This window comes from Corvus brachyrhynchos, unplaced genomic scaffold (assembly GCF_000691975.1).
Source record: "Corvus brachyrhynchos isolate BGI_N302 unplaced genomic scaffold, ASM69197v1 scaffold167, whole genome shotgun sequence".
Classification (NCBI taxonomy): domain Eukaryota; kingdom Metazoa; phylum Chordata; class Aves; order Passeriformes; family Corvidae; genus Corvus; species Corvus brachyrhynchos.
The window spans coordinates 406874-420568 of record NW_008239547.1 but is presented as its reverse complement, the minus strand read 5'-3'; the positions used below and the strand labels follow the sequence as shown (position 1 = coordinate 420568).

At 37.2% G+C, this 13695-nt stretch overlaps 1 protein-coding gene across 1 annotated transcript in view; it reads right to left on the bottom strand.

The window, feature by feature from the left end:
• PLXDC2 (plexin domain containing 2) overlaps positions 1 to 10481 on the bottom strand; it is a 143058-nt gene extending 132577 nt beyond the window's left edge. The window contains exons 1-2 of the mRNA XM_017741407.1: positions 10359 to 10481; positions 8421 to 8687 (exon numbers count right to left, since the gene is read on the bottom strand). Of these exons, the coding sequence (XP_017596896.1) occupies positions 8421 to 8687; positions 10359 to 10481 (390 nt within the window). The remainder of the gene's footprint in view (positions 1 to 8420; positions 8688 to 10358) is intronic.
• Positions 10482 to 13695: the final 3214 nt, after the last annotated feature.

Below are 13695 nucleotides of genomic sequence, written 5' to 3'. Positions count from 1 at the left end.
CCTGCTGAATACTGCAGCAAGACCCAGCAAAAGTGTTAAGATGACCTTGATATAATTAAACAATTAGTATATTCAAAAAAAAAAGATATATGAGGCGTTTGCCTAGTTTACATTTTGAAGAAGAAAGCCTGAAAGAAAACAAGACAGTGATATTTCAGTCTGCTGGCTGGCTAGAAAATGTGACATCACTGGTGAAAAACTCAGCTGGACAAGCAGAAAATAGTGAGTAAATTAACGATTATCCCAGATTCTGTTTCTAATTGCAGGTGACGTACTGTTTGGTGTAATTTAGCAAGAGAAGAGAATTAGGATATTTCATGTGTGATCTGTGTTGCTTTCCAGACCAATTAGCTTTCTAGCTCTTCTTTATAATTATTAAAAATTATCAGTTAAATACTGAATTTAGCAGTAATTTTCACACATTTTAGTTTATCTTAGGATGCCACATGAAGAGAAAGTTCAAATAATTTCAGCTTGAAAATTTATTAATTTATTTTTCTGAAAATAAATTACATTCTCCATCTCCAGAGTAACAAGCTAATTTTCTAAAATAAACTCTTCAAAATTGTGAATAAAAACATTTTAAAATAACAATAACAGCCTTTGGAAAAAAAAATTAAATTAAAATACTGCAAGAAAATTCTATACAACTTAACCTTCAATTACTATATCAGCTATATCATTTACCACAAAATTTTAGCTCTCTTACAACAAAAATATGACATCTAAACATTCTGCTACATGGAAAAGCAAAATATATATCCACAATGGTTTCAGTACAGCAGCACTGTTTGTGCATATCCCTAGACTCTTCCTCCAGTATATCCTTAATCTCCACTGTAACTTTCAAGCTTCTAAATATGAAAATAATAACATAATATATAACTTAATCTCTTAAATGAATACCAAAAAAAGCACAAGAACAGCTGGACTTTCATAAGTCAAACATCATCGTATGGTCCTCAGAACTGACTGGGAAAGAGAATTGGACTTGATGATCCTTGTGGGTCCCCTCCAACTCAAGATATTCTGTGATTCTGTCTGTGTATGATGCCCAGGAAGCACAGGGGACCCACAGCAAACAATAGCAATTGCCCATTTTCCTGAGGGCCCAGTAATCTGCTCCTCAGAAACTCCCTATGTGTTTAATAACCCGTGACAAATCTGTATTCCAAGAATTTGCCTGATTTTGTAAATTTTGACATCTACAACATTCAGTGTCAATGAGCTCCAGAGCTTTTGCAGTTTAATGATGTGCAGTAGAGGGGAATCATATGGGACATTTGTTTAATCCTCTGGAACGTTGCGGAAACACAAGAGACAGCAGATATTCCAACAGAGACTTCTGGACTTAAGTTACACTGGCTTAAAGTCAGCAAGACAATGTGTTGAAGGTACAACTGACATGGCCTAAGGCAACATAAGATAGGGTCTGAAATGCCTGAAAATCTGATGAAATGCCACCTTCAACTGTAAAACCATATTTTTTAGTCACAATTGTTTTAGCCCTGGAAGTTCCAGGTCTATACTAGGTTACCAAAGTTTAACTGAACATTGTGAAAAATATTTGCAGGCCTACAGGAAGAGCCCAGCTTTCCCCTCCTTCTCTTGAATGAGTCATACACCAAAAATCACGTGATGTAGTAATTATTAACTGTGAACAAGAAATAATTCTACATCCCTAAAAGTAAAAATAAGAGTGAATATAACTTTTGTTATGATAAAGATTTTGCAAGTAGACCTGGAAAGCTTCAGCCATGTAATTAAATCAATTAAAGTTATTTCTTGACTTAGGACTTTAAATGAATCTTAACCAAAATCTAATGTTTTCCTTATTTCAGTCAAGGGCTAAATATTATTTGAGCTCAATTGTATAGTCTAGGATCTGTCCCTAAAATGAAGCCACATCAGAAAGCAGGTGTCAAAATAAAACTGATTGTTGCTTCAGGTTTTTTAGAATTTTTTCCCCCCAGACTTTTGTAAATACAGATTTCAGAATACAAGTCTCAATACAAATCTCTCTAAAGAATCAACCAATTCCTGTGACAAATTTCTGCTCTGCAAAGCTTCAATCCTTCTCACTTATATGTCAAATGGTTCAACTGAAACCTAAAATCTGGTTAAACCTTTGTACTGAACATGCATTTCAAGAGAGTCGTACTGTTCTACAGAGTGTTATACATTGATTTTACCCTATAATTTACATGTAGCTATCAGGTCTCCTATGGGGCTTGCAGCAGAAACTTTGATATTTCATAATCTGCATTAAAATGTGACTATGCATTAAGAAAAGAATTCTGTCCTAGTGGTGGAGGGATCAACAGCATCCCTGATATTATTAAACTAAATGGCTATACAAGAAGTGTTGCCCATGGAATTAACTTGCACTGTTGAGGATCACTGACAGGGGAAGGAAGATACAAACACTATTTAAGCGAAATGTTTGAACTATAAATTTAAAAGGTAAGCAAGCAGACAACTTTACACAGGCAATTAAAGGCTCTAAAAATTGCAAGTCAGAAAATAGGTTTTAGAAGTAAAGAGGATCACTCTCTTAGCTTGGGATGAGGACAAAGAACAGAAGGACTCATTAAACTGTGACAATAAGGATTTTTTTTGAATACAGAATATGGTTGTCAGTAACTTGGAGGGACCATGGTTTCAGAATACAGTGTTATTAACCCTACTCTTTCTAAGTCCTTCAAACGCAACTGGCATGAAAGCATTGGGATGGGAAGAAAAGGAAAAAAAAAAGAAGAAAAACAGGAACAAAAGGCTTGGCCAAACTGACAGCTCACTCTGAGACTATGATATTCTAGTTTTAAGGCTTCTTTTACACATGGACAAGTTTTTCTACTTTTAATACAGTGCATTAGAGAAGTAATTGAGGAATTCCCTTATCATTTGTCCAGCCACGGGAAATTTAATCTCAAGCATTTATTTTCTTCCTTGCTCAGACTTGCAGTGGGGACACAGCAATGGGCATGCTGACACTGCTGTCAGTAGCTGAGAGTAATTGCTCTCAAATCCCAAGGGCTGTAAAACTCAATCCCTTCTGTTGTTTTTGCCAGTCAGAATCAGACATCTTCACTTCCATGAGTGACTGGGACTGATAAGGGAGAAGCGTTCTTTTGGGCAGAAACTCTGGGTCGGAATGCAAAATCCAGCAAAAGACTGTTATCAGTAAGAAATCCACCAGTGTTGTTTCAATAGGGGCAAGATGCTTTTCAGGTACAAACTACTGGGGCTGCTAAAATTTGCATTTCAAACAACATCTAGAGAAAGTAAAGAAAGGAGAGAAAAAAGAAAGAAGGGTGACTTCAGTTGGCAACAACTCTAGTTTACTTAAAAGCAATACACAGCAGTAGATATCAGTGAATCCACAGGAATAAATGAATCACTTCACTAGAGAAAAAAAAAATTGCACTGAAATAGCCACAATTTTCTATGCTTGCAAGTAGTATGTTAGGTGGGGTGGAGAAAATAAGATAAAGTGGAGTTTGGTTTGATTTAGCATGCTCAGCATGCTGGTTTTTGTTCAGAACTGATTCTTCTGTCATACATTTGCAATCATCCATTCTGTTCTAAGACTTTATATGAAAAATTATGTTTTCCTCCATTTTTGCTGGTGCAAAGCAATAAAACTTTACTGCACTCAGCTCAAGCTTGACTATGATCTAATCTATTATTTTATTGCTGGATTTATTTTTGATATTTGAAGTTTGTGAAAGACTATTGTTTTGATGTAGTATCTCTATACAGTGGCAAAAAACTTGAAAGTAATTCACATGATCTAAAGTTATTTTGCAAAGTTTTTCACCTTCTGCTCATGCCAATGCAAGCTGTAATTCAGGGACTTCTCCAATTCAATTTTTCTGTATTTTTCTTGCCGATGTTTTACCCTGCACTGGTGTGACTGCAGTCACAAGGAAGATCTGTGATAAAGAGACCACAGCTATACATACACAGAGGGAGAATCTGTTCTGTATGGAGCTACATATAGCAAAAAAAAAAAGAAATCACTTGAAAAATTGTGCACATTTTAAACTACAGAAAAATTATGATGCCACATTTGTGCAATGCACAATTGTATATTAATGCATTAGTTGTATATTATTGCATTATTAAGCCTTTTCCAGTGCTCAGCACTCAGACCTGCATAAGCAAGCACTATGGCAAAACACGAATGCATTTGTGGATCCCTTAGTGGTGAATACTGGGGAACCAGCATCCATACCAGATACATTTCAGAGATCAGCTCCTTTTTCAGTAATGCAAAAAATGAACAGGCAAAAAGAACCTCTGATACCCACCTTCATTATCTGTATGGCTACAGGGCTTTGAGAATTAATAGAACAACTGGTCACATCATCACCATAAAGATGAGTTTATTTTAACAATGTTAATACTAAACTGCTTAATAAAAGTGAGTTATTATAGAGCATACTTCTCTTTTACAAGAGTATATGAAGAAAGGTAGCACATGTCTTATTTTTCTCCTTGCTTGAAAGAAGACATGTCAAACTAGACATATTCATGAAAATGTATTTTCACACTCACTGCTTTTACAAGGACTTACAGTGTTTGCAGCAACAAATTCTACCTGACACGTTGCATTTCCTAAGCTCTATTTACCATAAATAAAGGGCACTTCTAAATGTCCTGAGCACAATAAACAAAAGCAGTAGAATATACAACAAGCAAAAACCCAAAACAATCCTGACCCTCAAAACAGGAGAGAAAAATCCCAAGAAAGATGAGGGAAAAAAAAACAAACCCAAAAGCTAGGCTTGAAATTATGATATTGTGAAATCCCATAAATGTGAGAAACAAACTCTCCAGAAAGAAGAATTCTGATGGTCCCAAAGTTATTCCAGGCAGAAGGCTTTAATGTTTGGCTTTGTGACCCTTGGGAAAAAATATGGCTGAGCCATGGGTGCTCATATCTTCAATGGAGCCTCTCTGAAACTCTCATCTGCCACAAAGACAAGAAGCTAACTTGTTGCAATGCATCACCAGATTCCTGTCTTTTTGGGGCTGACCCTTGCAGTTGGTTTAGACAGCTGACAACATATTTCTTTACCTGTCCCAAGGCTATCTGCTTTGGAGATTTCTCTCAGACTGTAACATCTGTGTCCAGCTCTATAAGATGGGATCTCACTCTTTTTATGCTGCTATTTTGTCCCTCTGCAGAGCTTTCTCTCTCTCTCTTTAGCTATTTTATATAATGGGAATGAAAACATAACCAGTCTCTTATGGAATATGATCCTCATCTGCCTTTGAGCTCTAGAGTACCAATTGCAAATAAAGCAATTGGGACTAACCTCCACCTTTGGGAGGCTTTTTGGGTTTGCAACATTATAGTCTCTAAATGGCGCACTATAATAATCCTACTAAAGTAGGAGAGCAGGAGTACTTTCAAGATAGTTGTACTGTTTTATAGAGTGTTATACATTGATTTACCCTATAATTTATATTTAGCCACCAGGTTTCCTATCTGGCTTGCAGCAGAAACTTTTTCTTTACGACCTTTGCTTTTTGTTTGGCAACATCCATCTTTGTGGGTTTGTGCCACCACAACACTGCACCTGTGGACCACAACATTCCTATTCTTCAGCAACACAATGGGACTTAGAGGTCTTATCTTCTGCTTCCCAAGACCCTGCCCTTTTCTGAAGGTCCAGCACATCCAGTGGCTATAGCCACTGCTTCTGCTAGTCTCTGCAATATAGTTCAAGACCAGTTCAAGAGAACACCTTTACTTGAAAAAAAGCACATGAATGTGTATATCATTTTCCATGAGTCCTTTCCTGAATCACAGTGCCAAAAAAATGAAGGAGACAAAACAGAGATGTGAAGAGAGGCGCCTGGGGTTCCTGGTGGCTACACTGCTCCATTTTTGGACCAGAGAGGCTGCACCCTAAAGAGAATCCCACCATTATCTTTCCTATGCCTAGGAGGAGGTCCACCCTGACTGCTGGAAAGGTGTGATAAACCAATCTACAATGTACTTTCAGGAAGAGTGTTAAGAGGTCTGCACTTCATGCTCCCATTCAAGCTGATGTTAAAATAACCTCTGGATCAGGGCTGATGGCTCATCCAGCATGGTGAATCTGGGAAGTTACAGAACAATTCCAGTAATTCCAACGGGAAAAAACAAATCAAAAGTGTAATTTCTTTAAAGTAAAAGGAAATCCAGTGGCAGTAAGCTGTGCTCCACACAATTTTGATTTTATTATTTTTCACCTTATATATGGATTGGTAACTTAAGAAATATTTAGTTTTAAACAGCGTGCAGAAATTTCTGCTTATGGCCTTCCCTTTTTCCTTGGCTGTTTTGGGGTGGGTTTTTTTATTTCCTTTTGTTTTGGTTTGGTTTTGTTGTTGTTTTGGGGTTTTTGTTTTGTTTTGGTTTTTTTTTTGGAGGGAGGGGTAGAGGAGAGAGAGGGAATAAGGGCTGTTTGGTTTGGGTTTATAAAGCTGGAGAGAAAGTAAACTCATCATTATAAAGAAAGACAGAAAATATCATCAAGTGAAAACATTCATCACTGTCAGTCTTCATATTAGCATGGCAAGCCCAGAAAACACTTTAGAGAAAATAGTATCTGTAAAAAACAGTATCTGTAAAGGAGGGATGTCGTCATCCTGTAGCATCACTAAATGTCAGTGGCAGGTAATACTCATTCTCTGGATTTTCTTTAGCAAGTACTGCAATGTACACAGAGCAAGCATTTAAGATAATGAATAAGCTCTCCAGCACTGCTGATAAGCTCCCAAGCTGCAGAAGACTGCAGTGTATGGATTCTTCCTCTGTGGATATCTGTTGTATACTCTGCCTCCTCTATAAGGCCAGGCATCAAGGGTTTTCCTGTGACATGCCTGTGTGTTGTTGTGGGGATTTTCAATGGAATCCGATAATGTGTAAAACCACAACTCAGTTATCTTATTGTGCTGAAAAGACTTAGAAAAAGAGGTTTGCAACAGAACACAAAACTTGAATTCAAGAAACTTTTCAGGTTAAGACACTACAAAGCCATTAATCTGTCAGGAAAGATGTTCCTGGAAAAATACCATTCTATGTACATCCATTTAGAAGCATTCATTTTTTTCCCCCCAAATCTTGCTATACATAAGTGTTAGAGGGGGAACTCTGACCATTTTGTTTCAAAAGAGCTTGGAACCAAACTGAATGGAAACACTGCATAGGGATTCATGGGTAAGCCATGGAAAGATCAGCTACTAAAACTTCCCTGTACCTGAGACAGCTTGCACTTTACCTGCTAAAATAACTAGATGCAAGATTGATCTGTGTTGTGCCCAAAAGAATTGCTACAAGTATGGGCAGATGGGGATTACAAGAGGCAAAAAGGAAGTTATAAAATCAACATGAAATTCAAAACTACAATTTACCAACCAGTGACTTTCATGTTAGTACAAGAGGAAACATAATTAGTGCTGCACAAACTGGGAAGCTTAAAAACAACAAACACACAACACACCTCTCAAAAAGCACTATTTTTTTACTCATGCAGTAGAGATGCCATTGTCTCTACAGATGGGCTTTATATTACATTGCTTTTTTTATTGTGTAACAACCCAAAATCTGAAGGCTGCTTTTTTTTTTCTCTGAGAGTGAGCTTCTCAGAACTGAAAAAAACCTTGATACTGTTGTTTTGGAAGAAGATTATAATGAATGAAGATGTTAAGTGTAGCTTAGTCCAAGCTGTATTTTATTGAAAAACAGGATGTAGATTTTATTAATAACAAAACCCCGAACTCAATACTTAAAAAACCACAACAACAACAAAAGAACCAAAGAAAACAGGACAGAGAGCTATCTGGCAGTTCAACAAGAAATTAGAGGTTGAATGACACTATAAAACAGAGGGAAAATGTCCCAAGACTTCACACAGATGGACTTGATCCATCTTATTCTTTGGAAGACCAAAAATCAAATAATGCACAATTTTTTTCAATGACCAAAACCTGAATTTTCTTCCAATTTCTCATTTCTCTAGGGTCTTTTCCCCTTTTTGCTTGGATATCACTATCCATAAAGATTAGGCAAATTCTTGAAAATTGAGGTGTTTACACCAACTTCAAAAAAAGAATTCAATTTTATTCTAATATTACTTCCTTTCAGCAAGAACTGCTAAAACATGAGACTTCCCTTGGCTGTTTTCCAGTAAAGAAACAGACATCCTAAAGAGACTATACTCAAAACTCAGAAAGGACAGGCTCCAGCCTCAGAACAAGACAAAACTCCAGCTTCCCTGTCCTGACAGGTTCGTAAGTACAAAGACCAGAGTACTCTTCCCCATAAGTGTTTGAATACCCGGAAGGAACTGTCCTAATTTTTTACTTACCCCCAACCAAAGATAACAAAATGAATTAAGAAAATAGATGGGATGAATATCTACCTCAATCTGCGTAGTATTGTCATGTCCCTCTTCAAGCAGCAGGTCAGTGAAACCCCCTGGCTCCGAAGAATCCTGCCCCATGCTGGCTCTGTTGGTGTCGACTGATTTGAGGGACTCTGAGTGCCTTCTCCACCTGTGGCTGCTTACATATGAATCCACCTGCACATTTTCCTCCACTCGAGGGAAGCTCTGAACAACTTCATAAAGCACACCTGTTTGACAAGGAAAGAAAGGCAAAACAAAGCAATGTAATAAGTGAACAGAGAGCTGGTTTGCTTATCATAATCGAAAACCTAAGAATTTTTTATAAAGCTACAACTCATAAATAGCCATTTGTATTCCTGATAAAGTTTCTATGGCAATGTAAGTGTTAAAAAGAACCGTTATACTTTTACAAAATTCAGGAATTTTGACTAAGTTTGGTAGACTCCTTTATAGACTCCTTTAAACATCCTAGATGTTTTATTTTTCTGCTTGTTTTCTGTCTGGGAAAAGCTTTTCCTGTAACTTTTGTAACTTTAATAATGTTTACCCATAGCTGATACTTTTCAAAATAGAGTAAGTCTAACAAAAAATATTTTAATCACCTAAAAAAAACAAATGTAGAAGAGACAGAGAAACTCTTGTACAGACTTAGTTTTTCCTACTGATTTTATGTTGAAAGAGCTTGGAAGCCATGGTGAAAGGCAAATAAACATTATGAAAGATGTGAAATTCTCATAAACAGCTGTTCCAGTGCATAAATAAAGCTGCCCTGCTGTATAAAGTGATAAACATGAATGATGTGTGAAGTCTGCAGACACTCACTATATCTTCTGCAAGAGGTGAGCAGTTGGGTGGTGTGTTTAACATATTACTTTTGGACATTTTCATGCTCATTTACAACTTTTTCATACTAGTAAAACTATCAGCAAAACAAACCTATAAAACTATCATCAGATAAAACCATTAATTCTTCAGAAGTTTCTATTTTGCCCAATCCAAAAACCCATCAAAATATTTTTCTGTTAATTTATTTTTGTTAGTGCCATCAAGAGAGGTTGAAGTAAGTTTGCATATTTTGCACTAAAAGTCAGATATGCTTTTCATACTTTCTTTGGGTCTAAAAGCAGAAGTAGAGGGGTGCTCTGTGCATTGGATGTGGCTGGAAGAAGGTGATTTGGTTCAAAAAACAGAAAAAAAGGACTCTCAAAAGAAGCAGCAGAGAAAAGGAAAGTACTGAAAGCATAGACCAGTAAATAATTATCTGCAGAAATACTTCCATTGTTTTTTTTAACAGAAGCTCCTGAACAAAAGATGGCACCACTTCCAAGGTCCTTAATAAGCATCACGCATGTTGTCTAAGTACAGAAGAGATGAGAAAATAGAAAATTAGCTATCAAAGGTTTAAATAAGTGAGATTTTCCTGCATCACAGCAGGAACAGGTATAGGAGCCATGGGTATAGGAAAATCTGTCAGACACTGTTCTTAGCAGATGAGAAGGTGTTACAATACAGAAACAGTATCTAATACAATTTAGGCTCTATGTGGTTCCATTTTTCTAACAAACTCCCCCAAATCTACTAAACTTATTTCCTAAGCTATTTGATCAGTCACAACCAAGCTGAAATTAATGTGAGATGAAGGTGCTTGGCCACCTGCAGAAATCAGAATTTAACTGACATGCAGAACAAGAAATCTCAGGCTACATCTTTCCTTAGACCCCAAGCAATCAGACTTCTTTTCTTTTAATAGGTGGCTTTGAAGACTGTTTCCTTGCATTTCTTAAAAACCTTAGAACATTGTCTTCAACAAATTGCTACTGTGTTCCCTATTTTATCAGAAAATCAGCTTGATGCAGAGGGACAGCTCAGTGGGTGAACTAACTTATTCCTCCACAGCCCTTATCAAAATCTATTCAAAGCAGCCCTCCCTGCTAGAGCTTGCAGGCATTCCACCGTGCTGTCATAGGGATGAGGCACTGGGAAGCTGACAGACATGGCAAACTGCTCCAATACATGGGCAGAGAGGGCTCCCTGCCCGCGATCCGCAGCGCCCGAGGCTGGGCCCCTGGAGACCATGACCGCCCTCCTGCTGCTGCCGAGGCTCCGGCGCTGAGACACCAGGGCTCCTTCTGCAACCACGGGGAGCATCACACACCTACAAACAGGCCACAGCACTTCAGGTACACGTCTGCAGGACCCCTTTCCCTTCCCCTGAAGCACCTTTCCTGCCGGGTGCTCAAAACCCATACTCAGAGGGAGGTAAAATAAAGCACTTTACCCCCATTTTGCACTCCTACTCCAACCTACTCTTTTCATGGCTATAATACATGCTTGACATGTTGAGGCCATCACCTAAACTAGCAAATAGAACATGTGAAAGTTAGGGGAGGGTTTTAAATCCCATTCACCTCAAGATGAGACCCATTTGTAAAGAAAAGCAATTACACCTTGTTCTCCCACATCCTGAATAGAAATGAATGTAGTTTCTAACCTTGAAGGAGTTAGTAACATAAATTGGTTTTTAAAATTATAATATAATGATGGAGAGAAGGAAGGAAGTGTGTTGGGGTATTTCCACTGGCTTGAAAATTGTACACAATTTTCTTCATATTTTCTTTTACGGTATAATTGCATCATGGCATCTGCAAAATTTGGCTTGGGCCATTCCACATTACAGAGATTTTCGATGTCATTAGTGCACAACTTTTATCTCCTTTCAAATATTTTAATTATGTGATTTTTCTCTTTGATACATAGAAAGTGTTCTAAAATAATACCGTTTCTGCTATTACAGTGACAAATATTTTTTACAGGTACAAGCTATACTGACATAAGGAATCTTTAGAATCATCTAGCTGTATTCAGAACGCATGATATCCTTCTAAATTGAATAGTAGCAAGAATTAAATGCAGGAAGTGATAACTATTCAGTCTAAAACTAGTGTTTGGAGGTTTTTTCACTATTACTTGTGAAATCTGTAAAACACTGTTATCAATAGACTAGTTAACTGTCCTGGACTGGCAGTGCGGAGATACTGAGCTACAACGTGATTTCAAGGAATAAAGAGAGAAATGTACTGTGTGATTCCTCCTTCATTAAACCTTTGCCTTAAACTACAGGGGATAGAGAGAGAGTGGTGATGAGCTTGGTCAGGCCAGCTCTGCTCCAGAATGTTCTGTTGTTTATCCCAGCAGAATGCCAAGAAAATGACAAATATTTTTGAAATGAGCTGAACAGGATGTTTTATTTTTAGGTAAATAAAACATATAAATTTTCAGATAATGGATAGATAAATTAAATTCTAAAAGGCGGCATCCCATGAAGAAAAAGCATCCAAAGACCTAAAATTCCAACACTTTACAAAGTAGAACTGTTTCATGTTTCTGGTTGAAATCTCTGTGTAGCTGAAAAATCACATAAAAGGCATTTTAGAGGAAATGTACCAAAGTATTACAGTCTTATCTTTTAGATCTTAGAGCTCTCTAATTAACACTGAAGGAGAACATGTCATTCAAATCAATTGAAAAGAAGCCAAATGCTGTAATATCTGATTTAGAATAAAATCACAATATTGGCAAACACAGATGAGTAGCAACTTGTTCAAATTGTATGAACAGAGATGCAAAACTACAGTAACCCTTCAAATCTGTTAAAGCTGGAACTACTGTTTTCAACTAATATTTTTATGTGTAAATCATCACAGTTTTATACATAGTACTCCTATCACTGGCATGTCACTATCTCTGTGGGAAGGTCTGTATGACTGATACTGTGCTGCAGTGTTTTGAAGCAGTAAAAATAGAGTAAGGTCTTTCTAATGAATATGTAATGAGGATGGTGTTTTGGCCTGATCCTTCAGCTCTTGCTCTTGAAGTTTTCATAAAATTACTGATGAAAATCGTTATGCCTACAGCTCCTTTCCTCCTTGGGTTATGCTAAAATTTAAGATTTCAGCTCTGTGTTGAATAAAGTTAGAGAGGCAGTCAGGTGGGGAGAAGGGAAACAAATCTGTAAAAAGCTTTCACCAATCGGAAATTATTTGGTGACTGCTGGGAAGATCAGAAGCTCTTGCCATGGTTGGCCAGTTCAGCCCTTCATGACTGATGTGATTGATCAAAATTTCCATCAAAGGCTTTAAGGGAAAAGGAGCATCATTCACACAAACTGGAAAGACTTGCACAGAATATTTAGAGAAGACATTGAGGAATGGGAATGGATGAAAATTACAGGCAGAATCACTTTCACTCATTTCTAAAACAGGTGTTTCACATTTCCTTCTGTACAGGTTTACCTGCTCACATGAAAAAGAAAGCTTTTGGCATCTATTGCTTAAACCACCATGTACCCAGGTAACAGCTTTTTTTACCATTTGAGCTTGCATTTTAACAACTACTAAACAAGTTTTTAAATGTGTTAAACTAAACTGATGGAAGACAAACATCTAAAACAGGTCTTGTACATCAGGACCTTTTGAGGTGGCTCTGCTAGTCTGAGGTTTTGGGCAGGAAGATGTGTGTCCTGTACTATGAAATATATAGAATGGCTTAACACTCATTAACATAAATCAATGCTGTTTGTCCACTTCAATATTGTGAATTATACAAGTGGCTCTAACAGAACAGAAATGCTGGGCTATACAAGAAAGACTTGCTGAAAGGGAAGAAGACACCTAACTGTGGTGGACACATGGGTTCTCTGCTTTGCCAAGACTGCCCTCAAAGAAAAAGGGAAAAATTCTAAGCAAATAAGCCCAAAATGCAACAGCTGAACCCGACAAGCAAGACAGCTCTGATTTTGTAAGGAAGTCTGGTCTACATAAAGCTTTATTTATAAGGAAGAAACAACAAAAAAGAAACTTTATATTTTTACGGGTGGCAATGTAACCAAAGGAGAAAGAAACCCTATTTGGGGAAAAAATGGCAAATAAGTAAATACTCTTTCATTCATTCAGCTGGTTTTGGGCTTTTGCCCCCTTTTCCACAAGGTCAAACAAAGTTTTGTGGAGTGTTTCTGCACATCAGAATTTCAGAATTTCATTTCTGAAACGTATGTGTTATTTACATTTCATGATTGCACACATTTAAGCCAACTCTGCAATTTGACTAATTTCATAAATGCACCATAATCAGCAAGATTTCTTTTGAAAGACTGGAAATACTCATACATTGAAATACTCATGCTCTATTCAGCAGATTGCTTGTGAGATACATGATCAACTTTCTAAATATGTTTCAGCCCAAATGCCAGCAAAATCAAGTATCAAATACACAAATTTATTCATCAAGGGAC